This window comes from Eumetopias jubatus, unplaced genomic scaffold (assembly GCF_037043125.1).
Source record: "Eumetopias jubatus isolate StellerSeaLion01/CBP00866 unplaced genomic scaffold, mEumJub1_p1.0 scaffold_1, whole genome shotgun sequence".
NCBI classification, from domain to species: domain Eukaryota; kingdom Metazoa; phylum Chordata; class Mammalia; order Carnivora; family Otariidae; genus Eumetopias; species Eumetopias jubatus.
This window is the reverse complement of record NW_028274807.1, coordinates 201,776,355-201,799,695: the sequence shown is the minus strand read 5'-3', so window position 1 is coordinate 201,799,695 and position 23,341 is coordinate 201,776,355. Positions and strand designations below refer to the sequence as shown.

At 56.4% G+C, this 23,341-nt stretch overlaps 1 protein-coding gene across 5 annotated transcripts in view; it reads right to left on the bottom strand.

The window, feature by feature from the left end:
• Positions 1 to 3,128: 3,128 nt before the first annotated feature.
• Positions 3,129 to 23,341, bottom strand: part of CCDC12 (coiled-coil domain containing 12) — a 49,479-nt gene continuing 29,266 nt past the window's right edge. For 3 of the 5 annotated variants that reach the window (XM_028087023.2, XM_028087025.2, XM_088028647.1), the window contains 7 exons: positions 20,679 to 20,792; positions 19,984 to 20,051; positions 6,261 to 6,340; positions 4,894 to 4,955; positions 4,707 to 4,741; positions 3,600 to 3,676; positions 3,129 to 3,503 (listed from right to left, as the gene is read on the bottom strand). In XM_028087023.2, coding sequence (XP_027942824.1) covers positions 3,421 to 3,503; positions 3,600 to 3,676; positions 4,707 to 4,741; positions 4,894 to 4,955; positions 6,261 to 6,340; positions 19,984 to 20,051; positions 20,679 to 20,792 — 519 coding nt within the window. In that variant the 3' untranslated portion in view covers positions 3,129 to 3,420. Of the gene's footprint in view, positions 3,504 to 3,599; positions 3,677 to 4,706; positions 4,742 to 4,893; positions 4,956 to 6,260; positions 6,341 to 19,983; positions 20,052 to 20,678; positions 20,793 to 20,892; positions 21,137 to 23,341 lie in introns of those variants that run through there. The other 2 variants (XM_028087024.2, XM_028087026.2) reach the window with 2 other exon arrangements.

Here is a 23,341-nt window from a genome sequence, read left to right as displayed (position 1 = left end):
GAGTGTTGATTTCTTTTTGTTGCCTTGCTTGAGATTTGCTGACCTCCTTGCATCTGTGGATTGGTGATTCTGAAGAGTTGCTCCCAACCATTAAAAAAATATACATATATTAGGTCCGCTTCATTTCTGCCTTTTTTCCCTCCTGGAACTCCAATCATATTACGTTGGCTCTTCTCACTCTATCCTCTGTATCTCTAAGCTTCTTCTTTTAGGTTATCGGTCTGTTTACCTTGCTGGGCGGCATTCTGGAGAACCTCTTCGGGCCTAGCTTCCCATTCATGAACTGTTTCTTTAGCTCTAATTCACAGATCCAGGGCCTCTAACTGCTATGATAGTTTTTATTTCCAGAACATCACTTTGGTTTTTTTGGCAAATCGATTCCTATTTTCAAGCCTTTTAGTTCTTACATCATTTTTCAACATTTAAATCATGTGCCTGGTAATCCTAATGTATGAATCCTTTGCAAGCCTACCATGTCCCTGCCAATGTCCTTTGCTCTCGGTGCCTTGCTGCCTCGTAGATCTAGTGACCTTTCCCAGAAGCTGCTCACTTTTCTTGGAACTTTATCAATGGGGCTTCATCGAGGACTGTGATGAATCGAGGTTCATTCAGGTAGGATCTGCATTTTTTTTTTTTTAAGATTTTCTTTATTTGACAGAGAGAGAGCAGGAGAGCACACGCAGGGGGAGGGGCAGAGGCAGAGGAAGAAGCAGGTTGCCCGCTGAGCAGGGAGCCCGATGTGGGGCTTGATCCCAGGACTCGGGGATCATGACCTGAGCTGAAGGCAGTCGCTTAACCAACTGAGCCACCCAGGCACCCCTAGGATCTGCATTTCTATCAAGCATCTGAGACCACCCCTTTCTGGGACCACTTATACTCCTGGCTTGAGGTTTCTCATGTGCAAACCCATATGGAGGCCGGCTCAGTTCTCAAGGGAGACCTTCCTTCACTCCAGTCAGTGGCAAGGTTCAGTTTTTCTCTGCGATGCCAAGGGAGCAGCTCTATTATTAGTTCAGAGGGCCCTGACCTTTGCAGCCCCAGCCTTCTGGAGGGCTCTCGTACCAGGCCCCTCATCACGCATGGGTACTGGGTTATCTTAGCCCCAGGCACCGAGGACCCCAAAAACCAACGCTCAGTATTACCTCGTTTGTCAAATACCTTCAAGTCAAAGGTCGGGCTTCAGCATTCTGCTTCTCCTACCTTTTTGCTTGAGTGTTCTTTACTTTCTTGCCTGGTCAGTGAGGTATTTAAAAAGTATTTGTTGTAACTATTTATTTACCTAGTATTTTTAGCTATTTGCCAAGGGAGGATCAGTTCAGGCTGCTGTGGTCCCATGATACCACAGACAGAAGTGGTCAGCCATTCCTTCTTTCTCCAGTTTTCTTTTCCTGATCTCCCATCCGCTCAAGGACACCTGGCAGTCTGTCAGCTTTGCAACCTACCCTCTCTCTCTGTCGTCTTTTGGGGCTTCAGCTTTAACTTCCAATTGATCAATCCCTTCTTTGACACTTAGTATTTAGCTCCTCAAGGGAGCTGCTTATGTTCTGTGTGTGTTGCTTATTTTAATAAACATTGTTTCCAAGATTACTAACCAGGTCTTCCTCATACCTAATCCCCGTTCCTGAGTTTTGGGGTTCAGTGCCTCTTTTACTTCTCTGGTGAGAAAACAAAGTCTCATTTTAAAGCCTGGTAGGATGTCATGGTTTCAGTTTCCTTGGCTTTCAACTCTTCTACCTGGTGGGGTGGTAGCCCTTCTTCAAGGCATGGATCTCCTCACGTATTCTCTAACTTTTGTTTGCATGCCCATCGTGAGTGACGCTGTTGGTTTTGCTCTCTCTCTGCACGGTGGTTTTCTGTAGGCACACGGAGCTGTCAACGCAGGAAGCAAACCTTTCCTCAGCTCTCGGGGCTCCCATTCTGCGGGGCCGGCCACAAGCTAGTCCCAGCGCCGGTGAGGAGTAGGAATGTCGCCGGGGGCCTACACCGCCACGGACAAGCACCCTGCTTCCTACGGCAGTCCCAAGGCGGGGGGCCCCTTCTCGTCCTTTATTCCCAGGAAGGGAAGGCCAGTCCCAGACGCCGCGATGCAGAGGGAGTCTGGCTCCGGCCTTGTCGCCCGTGGGCATGTGTGACCCCTGCTCCCGTGGGAACCAGAGTCCCGGGCCTGACCGCTGCTCAGCCAGCCACCTACCGCTTTGGCCCCCAGTCACGCCTGCTCCCTTCCTACACCAGTCACCTTCTCAGGGTAGCTGCGTACTTCCAGCTGAAAGCACTTGCTGTATCGTATGAGCGTGCTGCTGTCGCACGCACTCGCCCCAGCCCTCTGGCCCGGGTCCTCCGCACCGTCCACCAGAGTCAGGCCAATGTGTTCCTCCAACTCAGCACAGAGGGAAGGGCGCACTGGGATGACACGGGGGGGGGGGGGGGGGGTGGGAGACTCGAGGCGAGACCCTGAAGGCAACTCAAGTGTGTTACCACTTTGGAGATGAAATTCTAGTCGGCCACAGGGACCTGGAGTCAGAGCTGTGGCCGGTCAGTCACTCTGGAGAGTCAGCCCCACAGAGGCGGCTCATGGTCCTAATGCCAGGACCCTGGGGACCCAGGGCCCAAGACCACACCCCAAACCCAGGCTATAATACCCTAGTCTATAGGAGCCACCCTCCCCAATGCAGGGGCCCTGTCCCAGGGAAGCCACGGTCTAGCTCTGACTGTGACGTAGGGACAGGGGCCACCGGGGGTTGTGAGAGGGGGACACAACAGTGCCAGGAGCCTTGGATCTGGAGTGGCCCGGGATGGAGGCTTGCCAGGGCACAGCTCACCCCCTCCTCATGCCCAGCCTCTCCCTTCTCTCTCTCACACTGTGAGGGGATCCACAGAGGACCAGGCTGGGAGACTCTCCAGGCTGACCGGACACTCCTGCAAGGTCCGGGCCCGTGGGAGGGCTTGCAGAAGCCTCCCAACCCACAGGTTTTGACATGACCGCCTGACTGGACCAGGACCTGGCCTCAAAAGGTCAGGCCTGGGCCTTCTGCACCCCTCCAGCCTCAACATGCCTGGCCCCACACAGGGCTTACTCCTGCCTTGGGGCCCAAACCCACAGCGCCCCAAGGACCGAGAAAATATTTAACAGGTTTCTGCCACACACGTGGGTCTGCTTGCTTCTATTTCTAGAGATAAAAGGAAGTTCCAAATACACACATATGTAGAGACATAGCAAACCCACAGGGTTGCTATTGGCTCTGCCCCTCGGTCTGGTGGGCACCATTAGGAAACAAGGAGCTGATCTCACCCCATGGCAAGGGTTTTGGACTGATGAGGCAATGTGGCTCTTTGAAGCCAAACTGGAGGTAACAGCAAGCCCAGCCCCCATCCCTACCCAAGGCTACCCGCCCACAGGCCAGGCCTGGGATACGGCGTGCCTCAGTCGGAGTCACAGGCCTCTTGCTCGGTGGTGGCGTCCACTGCAGAGGCCAGGCTGTCCTCCTGGCCTTTCAGCCTCTCACCTGGATGGATGGCAGACAGAAGGAGTGGGGAGGGGCCCTGTGCTTGGGCCACCACCCAGAGGGCAAGGACCCCACCTTGCTAGGCCCTGTACTTACGGATCAACTCGGCGATGGCCCTCTGGGTCCGCTTTTCTAGCTTCTCCAGCTTCTTGGCTACGTCTCTCTTGAGGTCCCTGTGGCGGGCAGGTACGAGGAGGCCAGAAGCTAAAGCCTGGCTTGGTGTGGACTTGGGACCCTCCCCTCCCAAAGCCCCTCTGGCATCAGGAATCACATTCAGCTGCCTGAGGAGACCACCCTGGGGAGGAGGCCAAGACGGTCCTCCCTCCCTCTCTGCACCCTCCCACACCCAGCACCAGCCACCCTGCCCCGTCCTGCCGAGGCAGCGACTGGTGCCGCAGATCCACCAACGTGGGACTGAGTCAAGGTGCGCAGGGTGGATGGTTTCTCAGAGTTGCCCTCTCGGTCTGGTTCCGCTGTGGGTCCCGCTCCCCCTCGCCACCAGGCGCTTCCAAAAGCGCACACACAGCCTACTCCCCCTATTCAGGGATTCCTAGGGTGTACGCCCCATGCTTTTGTTTCAACAAATAAGAACACCTTCAGTGGTGCGGTGCCTGCCACAGGATCGCAGGTGAGAGGAAATGCGGCCCACGCCTCTGGCCCGAGGTCAAGGACAACGCCAGCCCCAGGCCATATGGCCCTCTCTCACCCTCTGTATCAGCCTGGTCATAAGGCACCGGGGAGGGAAGATTAGCCCCACTTCACAGAACACGAAACTGAGGCCAAAGCAGAACAGGCCAGTTGGTGGCAGAACCGGGACAGGAATCAACATCCCCCCTTCCCATCACCTTGCCTCCATCCTGTGGCTCCCTGAGGGCCAAGGCTGGCCTTGCTCAAATGCAGCCGAGGTGGGCCGGAGCCTCGCCCTTGCAGAAGGGCCTTCTGGAGGAGACGGCTGCCCCTCGCTCTCCCCGAGCCCCTCCTTGCCCTCCAGGCGTCACCCCCCACCACACACACACAGGCTTCCCTCTCGCTGTCCTTCTATGTCCTGTCAGGATGTACTGTGGACGGTAATTATCTCATGTAGCTGCGCGTCCACACTGTCCGTCTCCCTGCTGTGAGGGCGGGACAGGCTCAGCCTGAGGGCCGTGCCCGGCACCACGAGTGGCCGCTCAGTCCACGCTAGTCCTACGTGGCAGCGCTCACCAGTCAGGCTTCCGGGGCGCGAGGTTGGCCAGGTCCTGGGGAGGGAGGAGACGCATGTCAGGGCTTGAGGGGCCCAGCTCAAGGGCACAGGGGTAGAAAGCAGAAGAATGGGAGGGAGGGAGGAGGGGGTGTGGGGGAGGAGAGAAGGGCCCCCAGTGGGCCACCCCGGGGCACTAAGGGTGCTCACCACTTCCTCGATGATGGGCTCGGGCTTGGCGGCCTCCAGCTGCTCCTTCACCTTCTCTTCCACTAGAGGGTGCAAGACAACAACACAGGCCTGTCAGAAAGGAGCCCCGCTCTCCCTGGGGTGCCCGGGGGAGGGGGAGAGGGAGCGGGCGGGTCCCCGCGGAGACCCTGGGCTTTCTTGGCCCCTCTCCCGGGCTCCCAACTTCCAGAGGCGAAGACTCTGCAAAGGCCGCCCAGGAGGAAGGGCCTGGGTTTCCCGGGATGAAACAATCCTGGGGCGAAGGAGAGCCTGCAGGAGGCAGACCGCTAGAACAGACGGAGCCCAGACCTCCAGCCAGACGCACAGCTGCTACACTCCCCTGGGAAATGGGAGCACCGCCCGGGTACTGCCACGGTACGGTTTTGTGAAGAACCACGAGGACCGGCTTTCCCATACTCTACAGGGGCTCCTAGGCTCTGAGGATGTCCTCTGGGCCATGGACTGGCCGGGACACAGGTGGCTCTTCCTCCCATCCCACTCAGATATGTGCTCCCAAGAGCAGGGGACAGTCACTTTGGGGAGGCGCTAAGCTCCTCCAGGAGCTTCCTGTGACCCCGTCACTGTTGCCATGTGCTGCCTCATGGCCCGGGACCACTCCCCACCCCTCCCCCCTGGCCTGCCTCACCGTCCCCACCACAGTGTGGCCCACACCATGAAGCAAACCACCTGGAAAGCATGTGAATCTCGGGGCAAAGAACATGGGGAAGCAGACTGGAGTGTGGCTGAAGGGGTAACACTTTACTATTTTCAAGATAAATGACTATTCATTTAGAATTTGTAGAATTCAGAAATGATCACAAAAATGAAGGCTACAAACAGGGCCAGGGGTCTCCGGGATAAGAAGTGCTCTGCGTCTCCAGTGTGGAGCAGCTCTAGGAGCTCGCGGCTGCTCGCCCCGGCAGGAACGCCGCTCCCGTCCTCTGCGTCCGGCGGGCGTCGGCCTGCCCACGGCTCGCTGAGTGCCTGAACGCCTCCGCTCCTCTTCAGGGTCTCACTCGGACCCCAGGACCCTCCCTACCCTTCCCCCGGCCCTTGCTGTCCCAGCGTCCCAGGGCCACTTCCACTCCTCAGCCCAGAGAGGTCCTCCAGGGGGCTGCGGCCCCTTCCCTCGCAGGCCCCTAGCAGGCCCTCGGGTGCCCTGACCGCCTCTCTGCAGTCGCTCAACACGGGTTACTGCCGCATGGCTGTGAGATGGTGCCCGGGGGTCCTAGAAGCCCACCTTCCAGCCCTGGCGCGGCTGGTTACTCTCCAAGAGAGCGCGACCCCTGCCGAGGTGGAGGCATCCGTCGGTGCCTCCGAGCAGAGGTGGAGCGAGGCAGCCCACCTACCGGCAACTGGCTTGGCCTGGGGCACCCTCCTCCTCTTCAGGTCCTCATCCTCGGGGACGTAGTTCCGCAGCCTGAGCTCCCTAGGAGAGCAGAGAACAGGCAGAGATGGAGCGGAGGGCCTCGTTCACCTCACACACTGGCAGGTCGGCCGGTGAGGAAGCCGCGTGAGCTGGGGTGTGGCTTCTCCACTTCCCTCTGCTCTCTCTGGAGACAGCCTGGGGAAAGGGCAAGCGCAGGAACTGAAGAGTCACTGGGACTGGCCCCCGTCGCCGAGCCCCGTCACCTGCCAGGTGGCAGCTGGGCGGGCGGCTCTGCCATGGCCCCAACTGTGCCGTCGGTTCTCGCCCAGAGCTGGGGCCAGGGAGGCCCCGGGAACATTCCCTGGCCATGTCCCCCGGAGGAGCTCCATCTGACAGTCAGGGGACCTGAGGGTCGGAGGGACTGCACCACTGTCCTCGGCCCCACAGCAGTGGCCACAGCGTCCGACCTGGAGTCAGGGCCAGAGCTCCCGGGCTGAGTTTCTCCTAAAGGAGAAAACCGGTGATCACCCACTGGTTCTCCAAGTGCCGCCGCCTCCTCAGAGCCTTTGCAGCCCGGCGCCGCCAGGGCAGACCTCAACTCTTGGTGGCAAGGCTGTGCGTGTGCCAGGAGCAGCCAGCAAGGGTCAAGGACGGGCACGACAGCGCGCAACGCTGGACAAGCCGGGCCCCCGGGACAGCCGGGGGAACGGCCCAGCCCCGCGGCTGCAAGAGCTCTTTAAAGTGCTACCGGCAGACCCCAAGAGCTCTGCGAAGGGACAGGAGCCATGGGCGACCAGGATCACACAGTGGGCCTGGCCAGTCTCCTCGGGCAGGGCTGGGCATACCAAGCACTTGCTGGGCCCTCCCGGGGTCAGCAGCTCATCAACCCCGACCCCCACACCCAAAAGCCTGCCCACAGGAGGAGGGGCCCTGGCTAACCCCACAGGGTGGCAGAGTGACAGTTCCGGGGGGGGGGGGGTTGCTGCTTACTAAAGGCCAGAGACAGTGGACAGACCATTTCACCCTTGGGGGAGAAGTGGCCCCTGATCCGCCAGCCAGGGGAGCCTGGATGTGGGTCCTCCTTCCCTACCTCTTCAGAGCCCCTCTAGGACTGCTGGCCTCTCAGAAATCCCGGGACTCCAGGATAGGGCACATCTTCCCAGCGGGAGGGCTCCCACAGTTCGTCTCCCACAGAATCCTGTCTCTGCCGGGCAAAAACGCTGCCGAAGTCCCCAGCCCCTGGGCAGCCTGCTTTTCTAGGGCTGAGACAGCGGGTGGTCCGTGGCCACCCACCTACCAAGTGACAGTGGTCTGAGTCTGGGAGCTCTCTGAGGCCAGTCGTCCTCGAATTCACCAGCTCCAGCAGCCCCGCTCTCTGCTAGGGCCCCGAGGGGCAGTGCGGGCAAGGCCCACATGCGGGAAGCCGGCCGTCCACTCCCACAGGCTTCCTCCAAGGAGCAGGGCCACCCCCCACCCCCGTCCTCTACCCACTAATGCCTCCCTCGGGCCTGCTGGTAAATGCCACTGAGGCACCGGGAGGGAAAGCAGAGCATGATTTTCCTTCCCAACAGGGTGGGGAGGAAAGTGGAAGAGAAACTGCGTGTGGACAGAAAAACTACAGGGATTAGTGAGGAACAGAAGAACCCTAGGACTCTCAGAAACCAGCTCCAGGGCTGTGTGAGCAACGGGCAGGAGAGAGGGGAGGCCGCTGGGAACTGGACCCAGGGCTCGTGGCGACAGCAGTGAGTGCCCGCATCCTCAGGCCCCTTGCTGCCCAGGCTTCAGAAGACGCTGGAATGGCGAGGCCATGGCAGGGGGCCGGGCAGAGGCCAGCGCAACAGCAACACTGGCCAGAGGGGCTGGCCACCCAGCACCCCAGCCCCCACAGCTGCCCTGCTGCCCACTGTCCCCTGCTCCCCCTGGAGCTGAGCATGGGCCCAGCAGTCGCGAACACCTGGGTCCCGGTCACTGTGGGACTGGCCCATCCTGGGCCTCAGTTTCCACATCTCTGAACAAGGAGGGTCTGCCAGCTGTGTCAAGCTAGGTCCGAGCCCTCCCTGCTTCACTCTGTGAGACCTAATGAAGAGACTGCCTCTCCCTAAGGCCGAATTAACTGGCCCTCCCCCACAGCTACCACCGCCAAAGGGCAAGAGTCTCGGGGGCAGGTCACGGGGGCACTGGGTTCTGCTCGGGGGCCTGGTCTTTCCAACACAGGACCAAGGTTTAACCCCCTGCTTCTGCAAACAGCTTAAAAACCTGACAACAGATGTATTTTTAAAAAAATCTATTTGTTAGCCTTGGAGAAGTACCAAGGCAACCAGGATTGGAGGGGCTGCGATCATGGAGGGAGGGGCAGTGTGACAGGTGAGTCCAACCTTGGGCGCCTCTTCTCCCTTAAAGCATCTACTTACACGCGGAGGTTGAAAAGCGGAGACCCGAAGCAGAGCTTCCTGCCAACCCATGGGGCTGAAGAGACAGAAGTTTGCATCAGTTCGAGGAAGGAAGCCTCTTCCTCAGTCCTGAGAGGGTGGGTGAGGGCACCCATAGCCTAACCGCTTGCCAGAAGCTGGAATACATTTTCTCCAGAAGAAAATAAATGATTCAGAAGCCAAATTATCCCTAGGACTTTTCATACACAATATCCAGGATTCTACCAAAGCCATGAGGAAAAAAAAAAAATGACAGAAATACACTTAAAGGAGATCCAAATATTAAAATGATTAGAAATGAAATATAAAACAACTGAAATTAATGAAAGTTCAGGAAGGTGTATCACACAATGGAGAATTGCAGCGGAGAATCTCAAACTAAAAATTAATTAAATGGGAATTCTACAACTGAAAATATAACCAAAGTTAAGAGCTCAATAAATGGGTTCAACAGCAGTTTAGAACAACTAAAGGGGGGATTAGTGAACCGCAACTTAAGTCAGAAAATATCCAGACCGAGGCACAGAGGGAAAAAAGTTGGGAAATACAAAAAAGAACATGAGAGACCCATGGGACATGGTGGAAAGAGCTAACATAACATGTAATGAGAGCCCCAGGAGCAATATTTAAAGAGATAATAACTGGGAAAGTTTCACAAAATAAGTGGAAAACATCAAGCCAAGACACACACAGATTAAAGAAACACTAGAAGCTCCAAAGAAGAGCACACTTGGGCAAATCATTATCAAACTACTCAACACCAAACACAAAGAGAAATTCTTAAATTAGATAAAGACACCTGGCCTTCAAAGGAAAACCTAAAACAGACAGCTGACTTCTCGACAGAAACAATGGAAACCATAAGACAATGGGTTGATACATGGGCAATGCCAAAAGTAATTAGAATGTCACACCAGAATGATAAATCTAGACAAAACAGCCTTCAAAGAGGGCTGCCTGGGTGGCTCAGTCAGATAAGCGTCTGACTCTTGATTTCGGCTCAGGTCATGATCTCAGGGTTGTGAGACCGAGCCCCGCATCGGACTCTATGCTCAGTGGGGAGTCTGTTTGGGATTCTCTCTCTCTCTCTCTCTCCCTCTGCCAACCTCCCATCCCCAGCACTCGTGCTCTCTCTCTCAAATAAATAAATAAATCTTTAAAAAAAAAAAATAGCCTTCAAAGAAAACCTTGGCCAGAAAAAGCAAAATTGGTGAAACTGGTCATCAGGGAATCTGTCAAGAAATACTAAGGGGAGTGCTTCTGACTGAAGGAAAATGATCTCAGATGGGAGCACTGAATTGCAGAAGGAATGAAATGCATCAGACAGAGTAAACATAAAGGGAAATCTAAAAGAATACTGACTGTACAAAATACTCATAATGACTTCTGGGATTTAAAATGCAGCATCAGGGCGCCTGCTGCACAAGAAATGATATGTTATCCACCCCCCCTTTTTTTAAGGAGGCTCCATGTCCTACATGGGGCTTGAACTCATGACCCTGAGATCGAGAGTCGGATGCTCTACCAACTGAGCCAGCCAGGCGCAAATGCCCTGGGCCACCCCCAGTCCCCTCCATGTGGGCAGCCACAGAGGCTACCTGGTTACCCCCACTTTCACCCTCTGATCCACTGTCCCCTAAACAAGACTCAGCCTCTTCACACAGTCCTGACCTCATTCCTCACTGGTCCCCACAGCCTGCTTTCCAATCAAATGTCCCCTGGGTCACTGCCAGTCCGGTCTGCTACACACTTTCTTGCCCCTTGGGCTTCAAGAGCTAGCTCAACAAGATGGCACTGTGGGCAGCCCAAAGGTTGCCACCCACCCCAAGATACAGCTGACGGCTCCTCTCCTGGGCCTCCCCTTGGCCCTACACGGCCCTCTGCCCTCTCCGCAGCAGCCCTCACACCCCACGCACGTGCCCTCTCCGCAGCAGCCCTCACACCCCACGCACGTGGCCCCTTCATGGCCGTCCCACAGACCCTGCCCCACAAGCTCCTAGAGAGAGCCAGCCCCAGCACTCCGCTGCCAACTCCCAACTTGTCCCCACTCCACCGAGGAATTCAGGGGGGGTGCGTGGCAGGCGACCTGGGGCTCTCTGGGCCTTTCAGTGCTTGGGGAGACAACCCCGGAAGCAAAGAATTTGTGCCCAGGAGATTCACAAAGGGCAGGAATATGGCCAGGCCAGGCCAGCCAGCTCCTAAGGGCCTTCTGTTGTCTCGAAGCAAAGCAGCAGAGTGATGCCCACGTTTACATCCTACTGAGTCTCCTTAAACTGCAGAAACGTGTTTTTCCATCTCCTCTCCTCCACTCCCTCCCCGGGTATCTGAGGAGACCGAGCAAGTGCCTGAGCAGGTTTGGTGACCGCTGTGAGGTCTCCCTCAAGGCCAGCTGCGGGGACCCCGGGTATGGGCTGGCCAGGGAGATCCCGGGAAATCACCTTCCACACGTGCCCCTCAGGGGAAGGGGGAGGAGAAAGTTGGTATTCTCTGTAAAATATGAAACTTACCCAGGAGTAGAGTTCTAGGATGTCCAAGGGAAAGGAAGTTTCCAGATGATCTGGTCCAACCCCTTCGCTGGCAAACGGGCCTCTGAGAAAGCCTGATGCTCATGGAGGGCTCCTAGCCCTGGCCTACTTCACCCTCATCCGTGCTCCCAGCCTTACCCTCGGGGACGTGAGGCCCTCATCTCACCCCTTCGCACTCAGCCCCTGCCCTGGGCCCCTGGAGAGAGGCCAGAACGAGGCAGTCCCACCTGGCCTGTGCCCTAAGAACACGGCCCACCCCACCCAGCTACCTCAGTACCCCCTGCCAACACAGGCTTCTCCAGGACCAGAGAAAGGGGAGTCTTGAAGCTCTCCTCCAAGTAACTGAGCACAGGGCAGGCCAAGCCCAGGATAGGCCTGGGAGGTCCTGGAGGCCAGCCCTGGCTGAAGACAGCAGCTCTGACCACAGACGGCTTTCAGCCTGCACATCCGGGGTACAGAGTCATGGGGCTCTTCCAGGGACACGCACACACCCCCAACAACCTGCTGTACGCTTTGGGCTCTGCACATGCACACTCACCCCCATGTCTCCAATGTTAACAAGGCCTCGTTTGTGGCTGCCAGAGGCCAGACAGGCCCGTGAAAACAAGGCGACAGGCAACTGTCCCAAATGGTGCTCACAAATGCTCCCGAGGCTGGTGGTCACCTCCTTCAAGATAGATTAGGGCGCTCAAACCGCATGACCTGTTAAGCCTGATCTGAGGAAATTACACCATAGAAATAGTACCAAAACAGGGTCAAACAGAACCAAATGTTGCACACAAAAATGCTTCTGGTAGCATCATCTGTAACAGCCCCCAGCAGACACTTCTGGGCTCTCTTCTGGCGGAGTCCCCCAGAGGAGGCTGCGAGCACCCCTGCAGAGGATGAGTACCCGTCCAGACAATGACCACGATGGGAGTGAGGAATGGTCCAGCTCAGGACAGTGCCATCAGAACACCTGGAAACTTCACTAGAAGTCGAGTACAAGGTCGGTATGGAACACGGACACAGGAACCAGATGGGCTATGGCGATGTTTTTGTTTGGTGGTTGCTCAACAGTTTAACTCGGGATACTTGATGGTTGGCTTAATAGCAAATGAAACTTTGGAAGAGCCCAGTGGCTTCCCCACTCATGGGCAGAAGGTACTGTACTCCAGCTGTCCTCCCAAAGGGCCACGCTGGCCACACTATGGGGACAGGTACAGATATAGGGCAATCAAGGCTCCCTCCCCTCCTACCCACCCCAGGTCTCCTGTCCTACAGACAGAGAAAATTCGGCACAAGAACAGACCACGTGCTGGACAGGGCCACATCCCATGGACAAAGCCTCCCAAGCAACCCCTGGCCAACGCCTCCTCCGAGGGCTTCAGGAAAAGGGGTGGGAGCTCCCGCATCCTCTGGACCTTGATGTCCTGCCCCCACCCCAAAGCGCAGGCCGAGATGAATGGGTTAATGCTTCCCTCTCAATAGGAACACGCTCCATATGCTGCCTCTCAGGACTGCCCTCCAATGTAAGGCGGCTACTGACAGTTTCCAGATGTGGAAAATAGTCACAGAGAGACTCATGGATGTGCCCAAGAGCCTCAGAGTTAGGGAAAAGCCAAAGCCTGAATCCCAACCCAGGTCTCTGGCCTTGAGGCGGACCCCAGTCCCCACCACCAAGCCCCTTAGGGACCTGCAGTCATGTCGAAGAGTAAAGGCTATCTGACAGCATGCCCAGGAGTCCCGCCAAGGGCTGCAGGTGCATCAGCCATGCTCTGGGCCCTTGGTGTGCCTTGAGGGAAAAAATCATGCTGGGCATTCCTTCATCCTCCTACTCTAGGAGTCTGGCTTACAGCACCATTCTTGAAACAACTCCTCCCTCCTCAGATCCCATCCTCCCAGCTCCCCAGCCTCCAGGACCCTCCCTCAGCCCCTGATATCGCAGTGGGTCACAGGCGTTAGATGAAGAAGGGGTTTTAGAAATCTGGAATAGAAAGGCAGTCAGGCCTTGCCTTAAAAACAGGGAGGCCAGAAGCGCCAGAGCTGGCCAGGGGTGAGACCCACATGGAAGCCCCACCCAAGTTCACCCAACTGCGTCAGCCCCAAGGCCCGTCAAGATCACCAGGTGCCCAGCCCCTGATGGTTCAGAACAGCCAGCAGCTGGTCAAGGCCATGCCCAGGGCCAAGCGTGAGTCAAGTCAGATCCCTGCCCAGCCCTAGCTGCCCTCACATCTGGCTCATGCGGTCTGTACCCACTGCCACCCTAGACTCTGCAGGGCCCAGCCCACGTTCCCTAGACTTCCAGGCTGGGCTCTGCATCCATCCTACCTGAAAATGCACACCTGACAGGCACGTGGAAGTACTAGCAACAGCTAATGTACCAAAAATCAACGGCTGAAAAAGAAACGACAGATAGTATTCCCAAAGAAATATTAGGCAACCATTGAGAATTTTGTAGAAGTGTTATTTATCAAAAGATGATCAGGACATGGGTGTGAAAAAGGTCATAAACAGCAGGATATGCTCAGACACGTGAGGCTGTATTTTCTAAATTTTCCACAACTGAAAAAAATCTTTTTTTTCAAAAGTAAGTACTTTAACTATCAATTTAAGTTTTAAAAGAGGAGGGGCGCAAAAGTTTGGACAGCTGAGCTGAATCCCAAAGGGCACACAAGATGAGACCTGAACTGGCCACACTGGCCGTCCGGGGCACAGATCGGGGTGCAGAGACAAGGAGCCTGCACAGCCCACTGTCTCCCATCCTCCTGGGCCCCACCTGTCCCACAGGCCACACTGGGGAAGTGGATGGTGTAAACCACCAGCCCCCGCTGCAGGCTGCCAGAGAAACCTTCCCTTTTCACCACACAGCTGCCCGGCCTCCCTGATGCCCACCCCACCGGCCCCAGCCAAGAGGGCACACAGCCAAAGGCCCTGGCGCCTCCGCATTTGGGAGCGGCACTAAGGGTGAAGGCGGCAGAAGAGAACCAAGCGGGGCCTGCCTTGGCAGCCTGCAGGCAGAGGGACTGGGGAGGGACTCCCAGGGCTCGTCCCCTTCCTCTCAGTTGGGAAATCGTGGACAAGTTGCTTCACCTGCATGAAGTGCGGTTTCTTCACCTTGTGGTCGGATCACACCTACTCCCAGAACAGGGAAGGGGATTTCATGAGAAGGGCTTTGGAAGCACTGACGATCATGACCTACAAGATCAGGACTTCCTTCCAGGCAGAGAGGACCCAGCCATCCTGCGCGCTTTCCCCTGCACAGAAGGGAAGTGCCTGGCCCGCTTGCATGGTGAACGCTGCCTTCTTAAACCAGTCCTCTCGTCCTCTCCTGATGCGTTCTCACGCGACCCAGGGCCTACCCTTGAGCAGCGGGGTCAGGAGAAACAGGGCAACTGCAGGCCGTCTCAGCACGAGCCATGGAGCCACAGTCCATCCCACTGCCACGGATGGGAGAGCCCTGGGCCCGGAGCGCAGTGAGGTGACTCAGGAGGAGCGGGTGACAGCCGCCCTGTGGTCACCATGACAGTGGGATCAAGCTGACGTCATGGATGTGCAAGCACACGCCGGGCACAGACACCGTCCCAGGGACCCAAGTCGAAGACGAGAGAAGGCCTAGCATTTGCCAACCTCTGGGGTTTGGGCACTGGGCCAGGCCTGGGCAGGGCCTCAGCTGGGCTGGGACCTCTCTCCACACGGAGTTGGAGAACTGGTTTTTCATCCTGAAGGATGAGGGCTCGTGGCCCAGTTTCTGTGGCAGCAGTCTGTGGCACCCACTCCAGAGTGAGCCGCTGTCCCTGTGTGGTGACTGCCCCAGCTGGGTGCACACCTTGATCCAGAGCAGGAGGGGGGTGGTGGTTGTGGGGGCTGAGGGTTTGAGGCTTGCTTGTTCAAGCACTTAACAAGACACGCTCCCCTGCCCCCTGCCCACTAGGGTGTGCAGCATCTCCCCTCTCCTCCCCTCTGCCAGGGTGGCCGTGGCTGTCAGCCGCAAACCCACCCCCAGACACCCCTCCGTGGCGCATGTATCAGCTGACCTGCCATCAGGAGGAAGTGACTGAGGCCTTAAAAAAACACAAAAGCAGCTGACAGAAATGCCCCTCTCTGTGGGCCAGCTTTCCATGGCTGCCGGGCTGCATCTTACCAAGGCCATAAGCAGGGGCTGTGTTAGAGAAAAGTCTCCGACGCCCCTCAAAGTTAGCTGTAGGGAGGGGTGGCTGGAAGAGGGCAGATCCAGCCCAGATGACAAGCAGGGCCCCCTCTGGGAAGGCAAACATGTCTTTCCTTCCCACAGGGTCTGGCTTGGGCTGGTCCACCTTCAAGGGACACTGACTCCCCACCCCAGTGGGGATGTGGCTGTATGGGGACAGGGCAGGATCTATCCTCGAGAGAGTCATACAAATTTTAAGAAGGAATTTGGATCTACAGATTCCATGCAATTCCAATCAAAATCCTAACAAGCTTTTTTATAGATATTAACAAGCCAATTCTAAAGTTTATAAGGAAAGGCAAGGAACAGGCTAAGATTCTGAGACGTGTCCTTAAGGCAAATGAGCAGGAGCACGGGGAGAGAGGAAGATGGGTGATTCTCCAGCATGGCTGGTGAGGTCCCAGGGTGCCTGCCTCCGATCCTGCTGGGTTTTCCCATTTCCTCAGCCACCTGCCCTGGCCCCACACTGCATCTGCAAAACCACGTTCCTCAATGACTTTGCTGAGGATGAACTCTATCAAGGAGGGGAGGTCCCACAAAGGATCCTAACGATTCATTTTTTTGGCCACAGGTACTTACTTCTTCTCTCATCCACTGACCTTGCTGTTTCCCCAATGTGCAAAGTGAGCACAGCCTGTGTGAGAGTTCTGCCTTCTCCACGTGTGTCTGGAGTCCTTCAGCTCTCTCAGGAGGGCCTAGAAGTGTCTTCTTTCTGCCCAGAGCCCAGCATTCGCCAGATAAAAAGTGATGGTATTTGCTGTGCTCATCAGGGAAGCAAGCTGCTCTTTCTTCCCCTCTTTAGTCGAAGATACTCGGGTGAGGCCCACTGAGGCAATGTGACTTGTCAGGGCCAGAAGGCTAATAACAGGCAGGCCTGGCCTCACACCCGGAGCTGCTTCCAAGTCCCGAGCTTTCTCCATCTGCCTGGTTTCTACAATTTTGGGGCCCGCTGTTGCACAAAGAACTGTCTCAACTTTTATTTTGCTCAGTCCTGTCCGTGTTAACAAAAGTGCATGATGAACTTCTGGGAAGTTCATCACCAACCGAAGACACAGCCCACAGGCTGGGCCGCCCCACAAGCTTGTGCAGCGCCGACGGGGCCACCACATTAAATCTCCCTCCCTGCTCCAGTGACCCGTACAAAGCCCGGGCTGGGCTTTCCAAGCTGTGGATCAGAGGGTGTCTGTCCATGCCTCCCCAACAAGAGGTTACCCCAATCTCCCTTTCATCCTGCTGGTTCACACCTCTGGGCCTTCTCTGCCCAAATCCTACCCACTAAGATTCCAGATCCAACTCAAGAGGAATGTTCTCCACGAGGCCTTGTCCTGCTGCCCCTGGCTGAAGGCAGCCTGGAGTGGGCCCTGCATTCCTCTCAGGACACTTCAGAAGGGCTGGTGCCCACAGGGGTGCCCACCTGGCACCTGGGCTCAGTGTGGGCTGACCTGGACCAAAGCAGACTGTTCTTACCTCCCGGGAGCCAAGGAAGCGAAGATGCTCAGTGGTAACTGGCCTCAGAGGTCATCCCTGCCCGCCCCCCACCTCAATGGAGCTGGAAGGTTTCCCCTTTCCCCCCATGGCAAAGGGGGCCATGGCAGGGGCTGTGGCCTAGGGGCTCCACAGAGCCTGCTCCCAAGCCATAAACATCCTGCTGGGAGCTCCCTTCCAGACCTGGGGTATCGATGAGGAGAAAGGTCCCCTCTCTGCTATGACAGACACAGAGTCTGCTGCCTCAGGCTCTTCCTGGAAAGCCCACACCCAAGGCCTAGACCCTGCAGTCTGGGGTTAAACCCACAAGGGTCTGGTCACTTGGTACAGGGACTGAGGCTCTGCCCTGCCTTCCCGAATAATCCAGGCAGCACCTTCGCTCTAAGCCTGTTCAAGGTAAGAGAGTCCCCTTTTCCTGGGGGGGCTACAAATTCCTGCACAACTCCATGCCCAGCGAAGGCGGGGTTTCCTGACAACCAAGGTGGTGACTGAGCACCACAGGGACCACCACAAAAGCAAAGCTCTTGATTCCCAGGCCAGACCGGCCCCCACACACCCGGCCTTAACGGAGCCGGGGTCAGAAGAGTGGAAGAACAGGGTGAGCTGAAGCAGAACTCAATTCAGTGTCCCACGTGTTTGGTCCCTGGGCTGCTGTGAGCAGGCCCTCCGACCTCCCCCACCGCCCCCCACGGGTCCAGCCAGGCGGGCTCAGCAGGGGATTTCAGAGGGGGTCTCGGGCTTCGCCACAAATGACTCATTAAGGCCTAGAAGGTGAATGGGGGCTTTTTTACCCAGAGCTCTGGTGTAGGAACCTGGGGCCCTGCACCCCTTTCTTTTTCACACAGTTTTTGTGATGAAATCTCTCAGGCACACAAACATTCAGAGAATAACAGACACTTGTGCTCACTTCCTCCAGAGTCAACAAAAGCAACACTCTGCCGTTTTTGAGACAGGTTTGCTCCTCCCCACTCCCCCGTTTTTGTTCTAGAAATCCTATATTGTGGCCGGTGACAGGCTTTCCCTAATCCTGTTTCCTCCCAGCTTCCCAGCAGCTAATCTGAGGGCGGGAGTGGGTGCATGGCGGAGAGCGTGGTCCCATGTCTGTAGCTTCCACTTCAATGCCCTCTTCCCACACACCTGCTTTTCTGTCCAGTCTGTCTGCCTCCAGAGAGCATCCGCCCCGTGAGGGCAGGGACTGTGTTTTGTCCTCTGCCGCCTCCCAGGCCAAATCAGACAACCAACTGAGCCGGGGCTTGGGAAGCGAGTAACACCTCTGTCATCGTGTGGGTTTCCGAAATATATATATAAATGATCCTGCCCTGTTCTCACTTCTGTAACCTGCTCTTTCCTCCACTGACACCATGTTTGAGATTCAATCCCACGGCTCAACAATCAAGTGTTCTAGCGTATGACCCACCCATCTACTCACCAACATCCCTTCTCTTTCTCATCGAGGAGGAGGGGGATGAGAGCAGGGACCTCCCAGCAAAGCGAAAACAGCCCAGAAACCTGGACTCAAGGCTCTAGCCAGTGATCAACCGAGAACCTAAGTAAGAACAAGCCAAAAGAAAACTGAAAGTCCCCCCAGCAGGTCCCACAGAACGGGGGAAACTGTGCAGGCATGCACCCCCAAACCACACAAGTGGGGTCGCTTGGCAAAAGAGCAAGGACCTGGCCTTCATCTCTGTCACCGGTGAGGGCCCCCTGAGGGGCTGGTGGAGGGGGCCAGACCCAACAAGAAAGCAGAGAGCCCAGCACTAGGGTGGCGGGGGTCCCAGCACCACCACTGCGCACAGAGCCGTTCCCATTTCTGGTAATAGGTGAGGTGGCAAGGACCCTACAGGGCTGCCTGTGGGGACGGTGTGAACCCACTCTGTAAACTGTCATGCAGGCGCACACACACACATACCCTGTGGACTTGAAAAAGCCCCACCTCCTGTGAGATCAGCTGCCGATGAGGGGCCCGCACCCGGGGAGGTTCCACGCACACTGGTAAAGTTAAGTGGCATCAGGAAGTCCTGCTTCCTTCTCCAGGGAGGGTCCTCCACCTTCTGCTGACCCCCTCAAAGCACAGCCCGCCCAGGGAAGTTTACTTCAGACATCAAGATCCACTACCCCACGTGAGCAGACGCCTTCAAGCCCTGGGCCTGAAGGAAACTGCTCAGGACGGAGGACATCAAGGTGACCTGTCCATTCAGAAACCAAGTCTGATCCCAAGCACAGTTGACCCGCGGCCCTTGTGGCCTGAGTTCAAGGCTGGGCGTGGGAGGGAGGGCACGAGACTCCGGAAGGCTGGTGTGGAAGTGCTGGGCGGACAGGAAGGTTCTCCCCAGCTCACGAAGATCATCCACACAGTGCCTGCCCACCCCACACTTTGGATTTGCAAACGTTTCCCAGGTATTTTTGATGCAAGGCAGCACCCACGCTGTGTGGAGGTGCCAGCCCTCGAGAAGGGGCGAGGGGAGACTGTGTGCCCGCAGTCACAGGGAAGAGCACCGTGTTCGGACAACTGAAGTGGACTCAACCAGATGACAGGATCTGGCAAAGAGAAACACTCTTCACAGCCTCCTGAGAGAGGCCGGGGAGCACAGACAGGCAGGCAGCAGCGGAGGCTCCGAGCTGAGCTCCACGTGAGGACCGAGCTGTGAAAGGTGGAGAGGAGAAGACAAGGAATCCAGGCCGAGGGAGCAGCACACACAGAAGACACCATCAGGAGACTCCGAAGGGCCACGGGGCTTACGGGGAACCGGAAGGGGCTGGACGAGGCCAGATGGCCCACACAGAGTGAACATGCCAGGCACGGTTTGGACCTGATTTTGCAGGTGCTGTGGACCCACGCCACGCCAAGTGGTTTGGAGAAGAGGGATAAGCCTTCATGAGGGTCGGGAAGAAACTGCGGGTGGCTGAGTAAAAGGTGGCTGGCCAGTGGGGGAAAGGGAGCAAAGAAAGCTCCGGCTGGGGAGAAGGGTGAGCTTCTCGGGCCTGCACAAGGCAGCCACGGGGTGGTGGTGGGGGCACGGGGTAGAGACTGTCAACACCAAGGCGGGGCGACACAGAGCCGCACACGGGCCTCACCTGTGCTTCTCGCCTTCCTCGTCCCCTTCTCTGAGCTGCTTGGTCTTGGGCTCCCCGTCTTCCTTGTCCTGCAGAGGAAGGGAGAAAACAACTTGCTCAGATGGATGCTCCTACTTCCAGTCCTTGATGCCCAGGGAACTGGGGAAGAATGGGACACCTCAGGAGCCTCTCACCCTGGCAAGGAGCAGCTTGGTGTTGCAGCCTCCAAGGGGTGCACAACACCGGAGCCTCACTGCCCAGCCTTCAACTCCCCCGCCACGATGCCCACAAAACCTAACAGCCGGTGACCCCAGCCCGGGCCAGGCTCATGGTGACCCCCAGAGAACACCAGCAGGAGGAGCTAGAAGGTTTGAGTGGTGAGAAATGCAGGTGGTCGGTGACCCCTCAATGGGTCTGGATGGAGCCAGCCACTCAGCTGGGAAGGGCAGTCACCAGCGACCAGGGTGGGGCAAAAGCTCGGGCCTCCTGACCCCCGCTTCCAGGCCAGGGGCCTCTCTAGGAACACCTACTTCCTTACCTTAAGGAGTAGCATAACTCAAACTAGAACCAGGCTGAGAATAAGACTCCTGCCATATACTCAGGGGATGGAGAGAAGGCGAACTAGTTTGAAGTTTCTATGGGAAAAACTTCTAAATCTGCTTTGTCTTCCTCCTGCCCCCCATCTCTTTGTAAGTTTCAAACCTGACACAACATACTCGCTCTCCAGGGACACCAGGGGCCGCAACAGAGGACACCACCATGCTGCTTCCAGCTGCAGAAGCAAGTGTCTTCCTGGGCTCTCTCCCTGACTCTGTAAGATCCGACGGGCCCTGGGGACAGACAGACATGCAGGGTGTGTGCCCATGTATGTGCTCACATGCAGGACCATGTTCTCGATGCACATGCTGAGGCACTCCAGGGTCTCCGTACCTGCCAGGACCGGCCCTCTGAGGGTGTCACTGTGCACTTTGTTACTGGCAGCAACGTGCCTTTGACCATCGGGCTGGGGCAGCATTCTGAGACATCAGTAAGGCGCTGCTACAGGGAGGCCACTACGACGTAAGAAAGAGCTACAGGGGTGCCTGGCGGGCTCGGTTAGAGGAGCATACGACTCTTGATCTCAGGGTGGTGAGTTCGAGCCCCATGTTGGGGGTAGAGATTACAAAAAAAAAAAAAAAGAAGAAGAAACTAAAAAAAATCTTGCCATTTGCAACGACATGGATGGAACTAGGGTATTATGCTAAGAGAAATAAGTCAATCAGAGAAAGACAAATACCGTATGATTTCACCTATGGGCAATTTAAGAAACAAAACAGATGAATGTAGGGGAAGGGAAAGAAGAAATAAAATAAGATGAAATCAGAGAGAGAGACAAACCGTAAGAGACTCTTAACTCTAGGAAACAAACTGACGGTTGCTGGAGGGGAGGGGGGTGGGGGGATGGGGTCATTGGGTGACGGGCATGAAGGAGGGCACGTGATGAAATGAGCACCGGGGATTATGTGCAACTGATGAACCACTAAATTCTACCCCTGCTACTAATAACACAGTATATGTTACCTAAATTGAATTTAAATAAAAAGTTTACAAAAGGAAAAAGCTAGAGCTGACATATAAATTTTAAGTAAGACAGTTCCATGCGCTAACTCTCCTCCAAGTTTGTTTATACCACTGACAGCTGCCTCCGGAGAGTGGCGTTTGCTTTATGAATCCCTTCCTAACAGTGATCATCATGGACACCTGAGAACAACCAGACCCCACCATTCCTTGGCCTCATACTTACAGGGAAGGAGACTCCCCCCCCAAACCAGCCTAGAGGCGTCTGGTGCAGCAAAATGCTTTTATGATGTGAGCAGATCAAGGTAAGCCCTTGCTCTTTCAGCCCAGAGCAGCCTAGTCCCAGGGACGAAGCAGCAGGAACGAGTGACGGCAGCCACGTGAGAGAGGTCAACATGGTTCTGTGGGGTGAGGAGGGATGGAGAGAATGTGGGGGTTACAGGAGTAGGAAAGGCCTTCCCGGAGCGGGGGCGCAGTCTGAGCAAAGGTGGGTGTGGTCTGCAGAACACCCAGGTGGTTGGAGTAGCAGGCCTGGTGAAGGTGAATGCTGGTCAAGTTGTCAAGGCAGGTGGGGCCGGTCTCAGAGGGCTCTGACCAAGGTCCTAAGTAAGGCACGAGGAGCCAGAGGAAAGCCTGGGGGACCTGCTGGCAGAAGGACCTTTCCTAAGGGCCTGGCCACCTCGCTGGGCAAGCAAGCCCTGGGGCAGAGAGGCTTTCGCCTGGTGATGTCCAAAGAGGGAAGGGAGGACAGAGTACAAACTCTGAAATGAGAAACAAGCTAGGGTTCTCGGTATGGCCTCCAGAGCTGCAGGAGCCTGGGTAGGACCTTCCACAGAGGCCCAACGGAAACACGTTCCCCTTTCCCTGACGAAATGCCAGTGGATTAAGCAAGCCATGAGCCTGAACAGTCAAAAAAAAAAAAAAAAAAAAAAAAAAGCTCCTTCCCAACTGCCCGTCAGCAGGCTCCCAGATGGCCTGCCTCCCCTTGGTAAGTAAGGACAGAGGTGGAAGGGCAGAGAAAGGCTCAGCTCTCCCCAACGTGGGCTGGTGGGCAAACCCCCCAGGAAGGCACCTTTCCACGGGGCTCTGTTAACCTGGACCTGCTGGCAGAGGAGGGTGGGGAAGGACCGGCCTCTGGGAACCAATCCTTTGCAAACACCGAGCCCCTTCTCGGCAGACACCGCCACCACCGCCATCCTGGAGTCCCAGAGACACTCGAGTGCCTTGGCACAGGCTGGTTATTCATTAATAAATGAGAAAACACGCAACTATCTCTGTGACACCATTAACTCTGCCCACAGCGTGAGGTTAAGGATGATCCCGGCCTGGGCTGCTGTGTGAAGAGCAGGTGCTCAGGAACGATGAAGAGATGCGTGTGGGGCAGGAGCAAGGTAACACATACACAGGCCACAGAAATACAAGGACGAGATGCGCTCCAGTCTTCACGCTCAACAGCAACTCAGGACAGTGAGCATTCCTGAGCAGGGAAACAGCTTCTGGGTGATCCTGGCCTCGGTCCCAAGGCAGGATACTCATTACCCGGGATGGCGGCAGGAGGTGGAGACCACCCTCATGGCCCACCCCAGCCTAAGGGCCTCAAAGGGCCCCCAGAATGGAAGGTCCTCAGTCCAACCCACAGGGAGCCTGGCAAACGGCCATCAGGGAAAGGGAAAAGATTTGCCCGAGGCCACAGAGCCGGTCCATGGTGACTGCAGATGTGGATCAAAGTCTTTCTGACCCCTGCCCTGTGTTCTCACCGAGGAGAGAGATAAGAGATAGTGTATGAAGAGTGGCACTCAGTTTCTAAAAACAGTTCTGACCC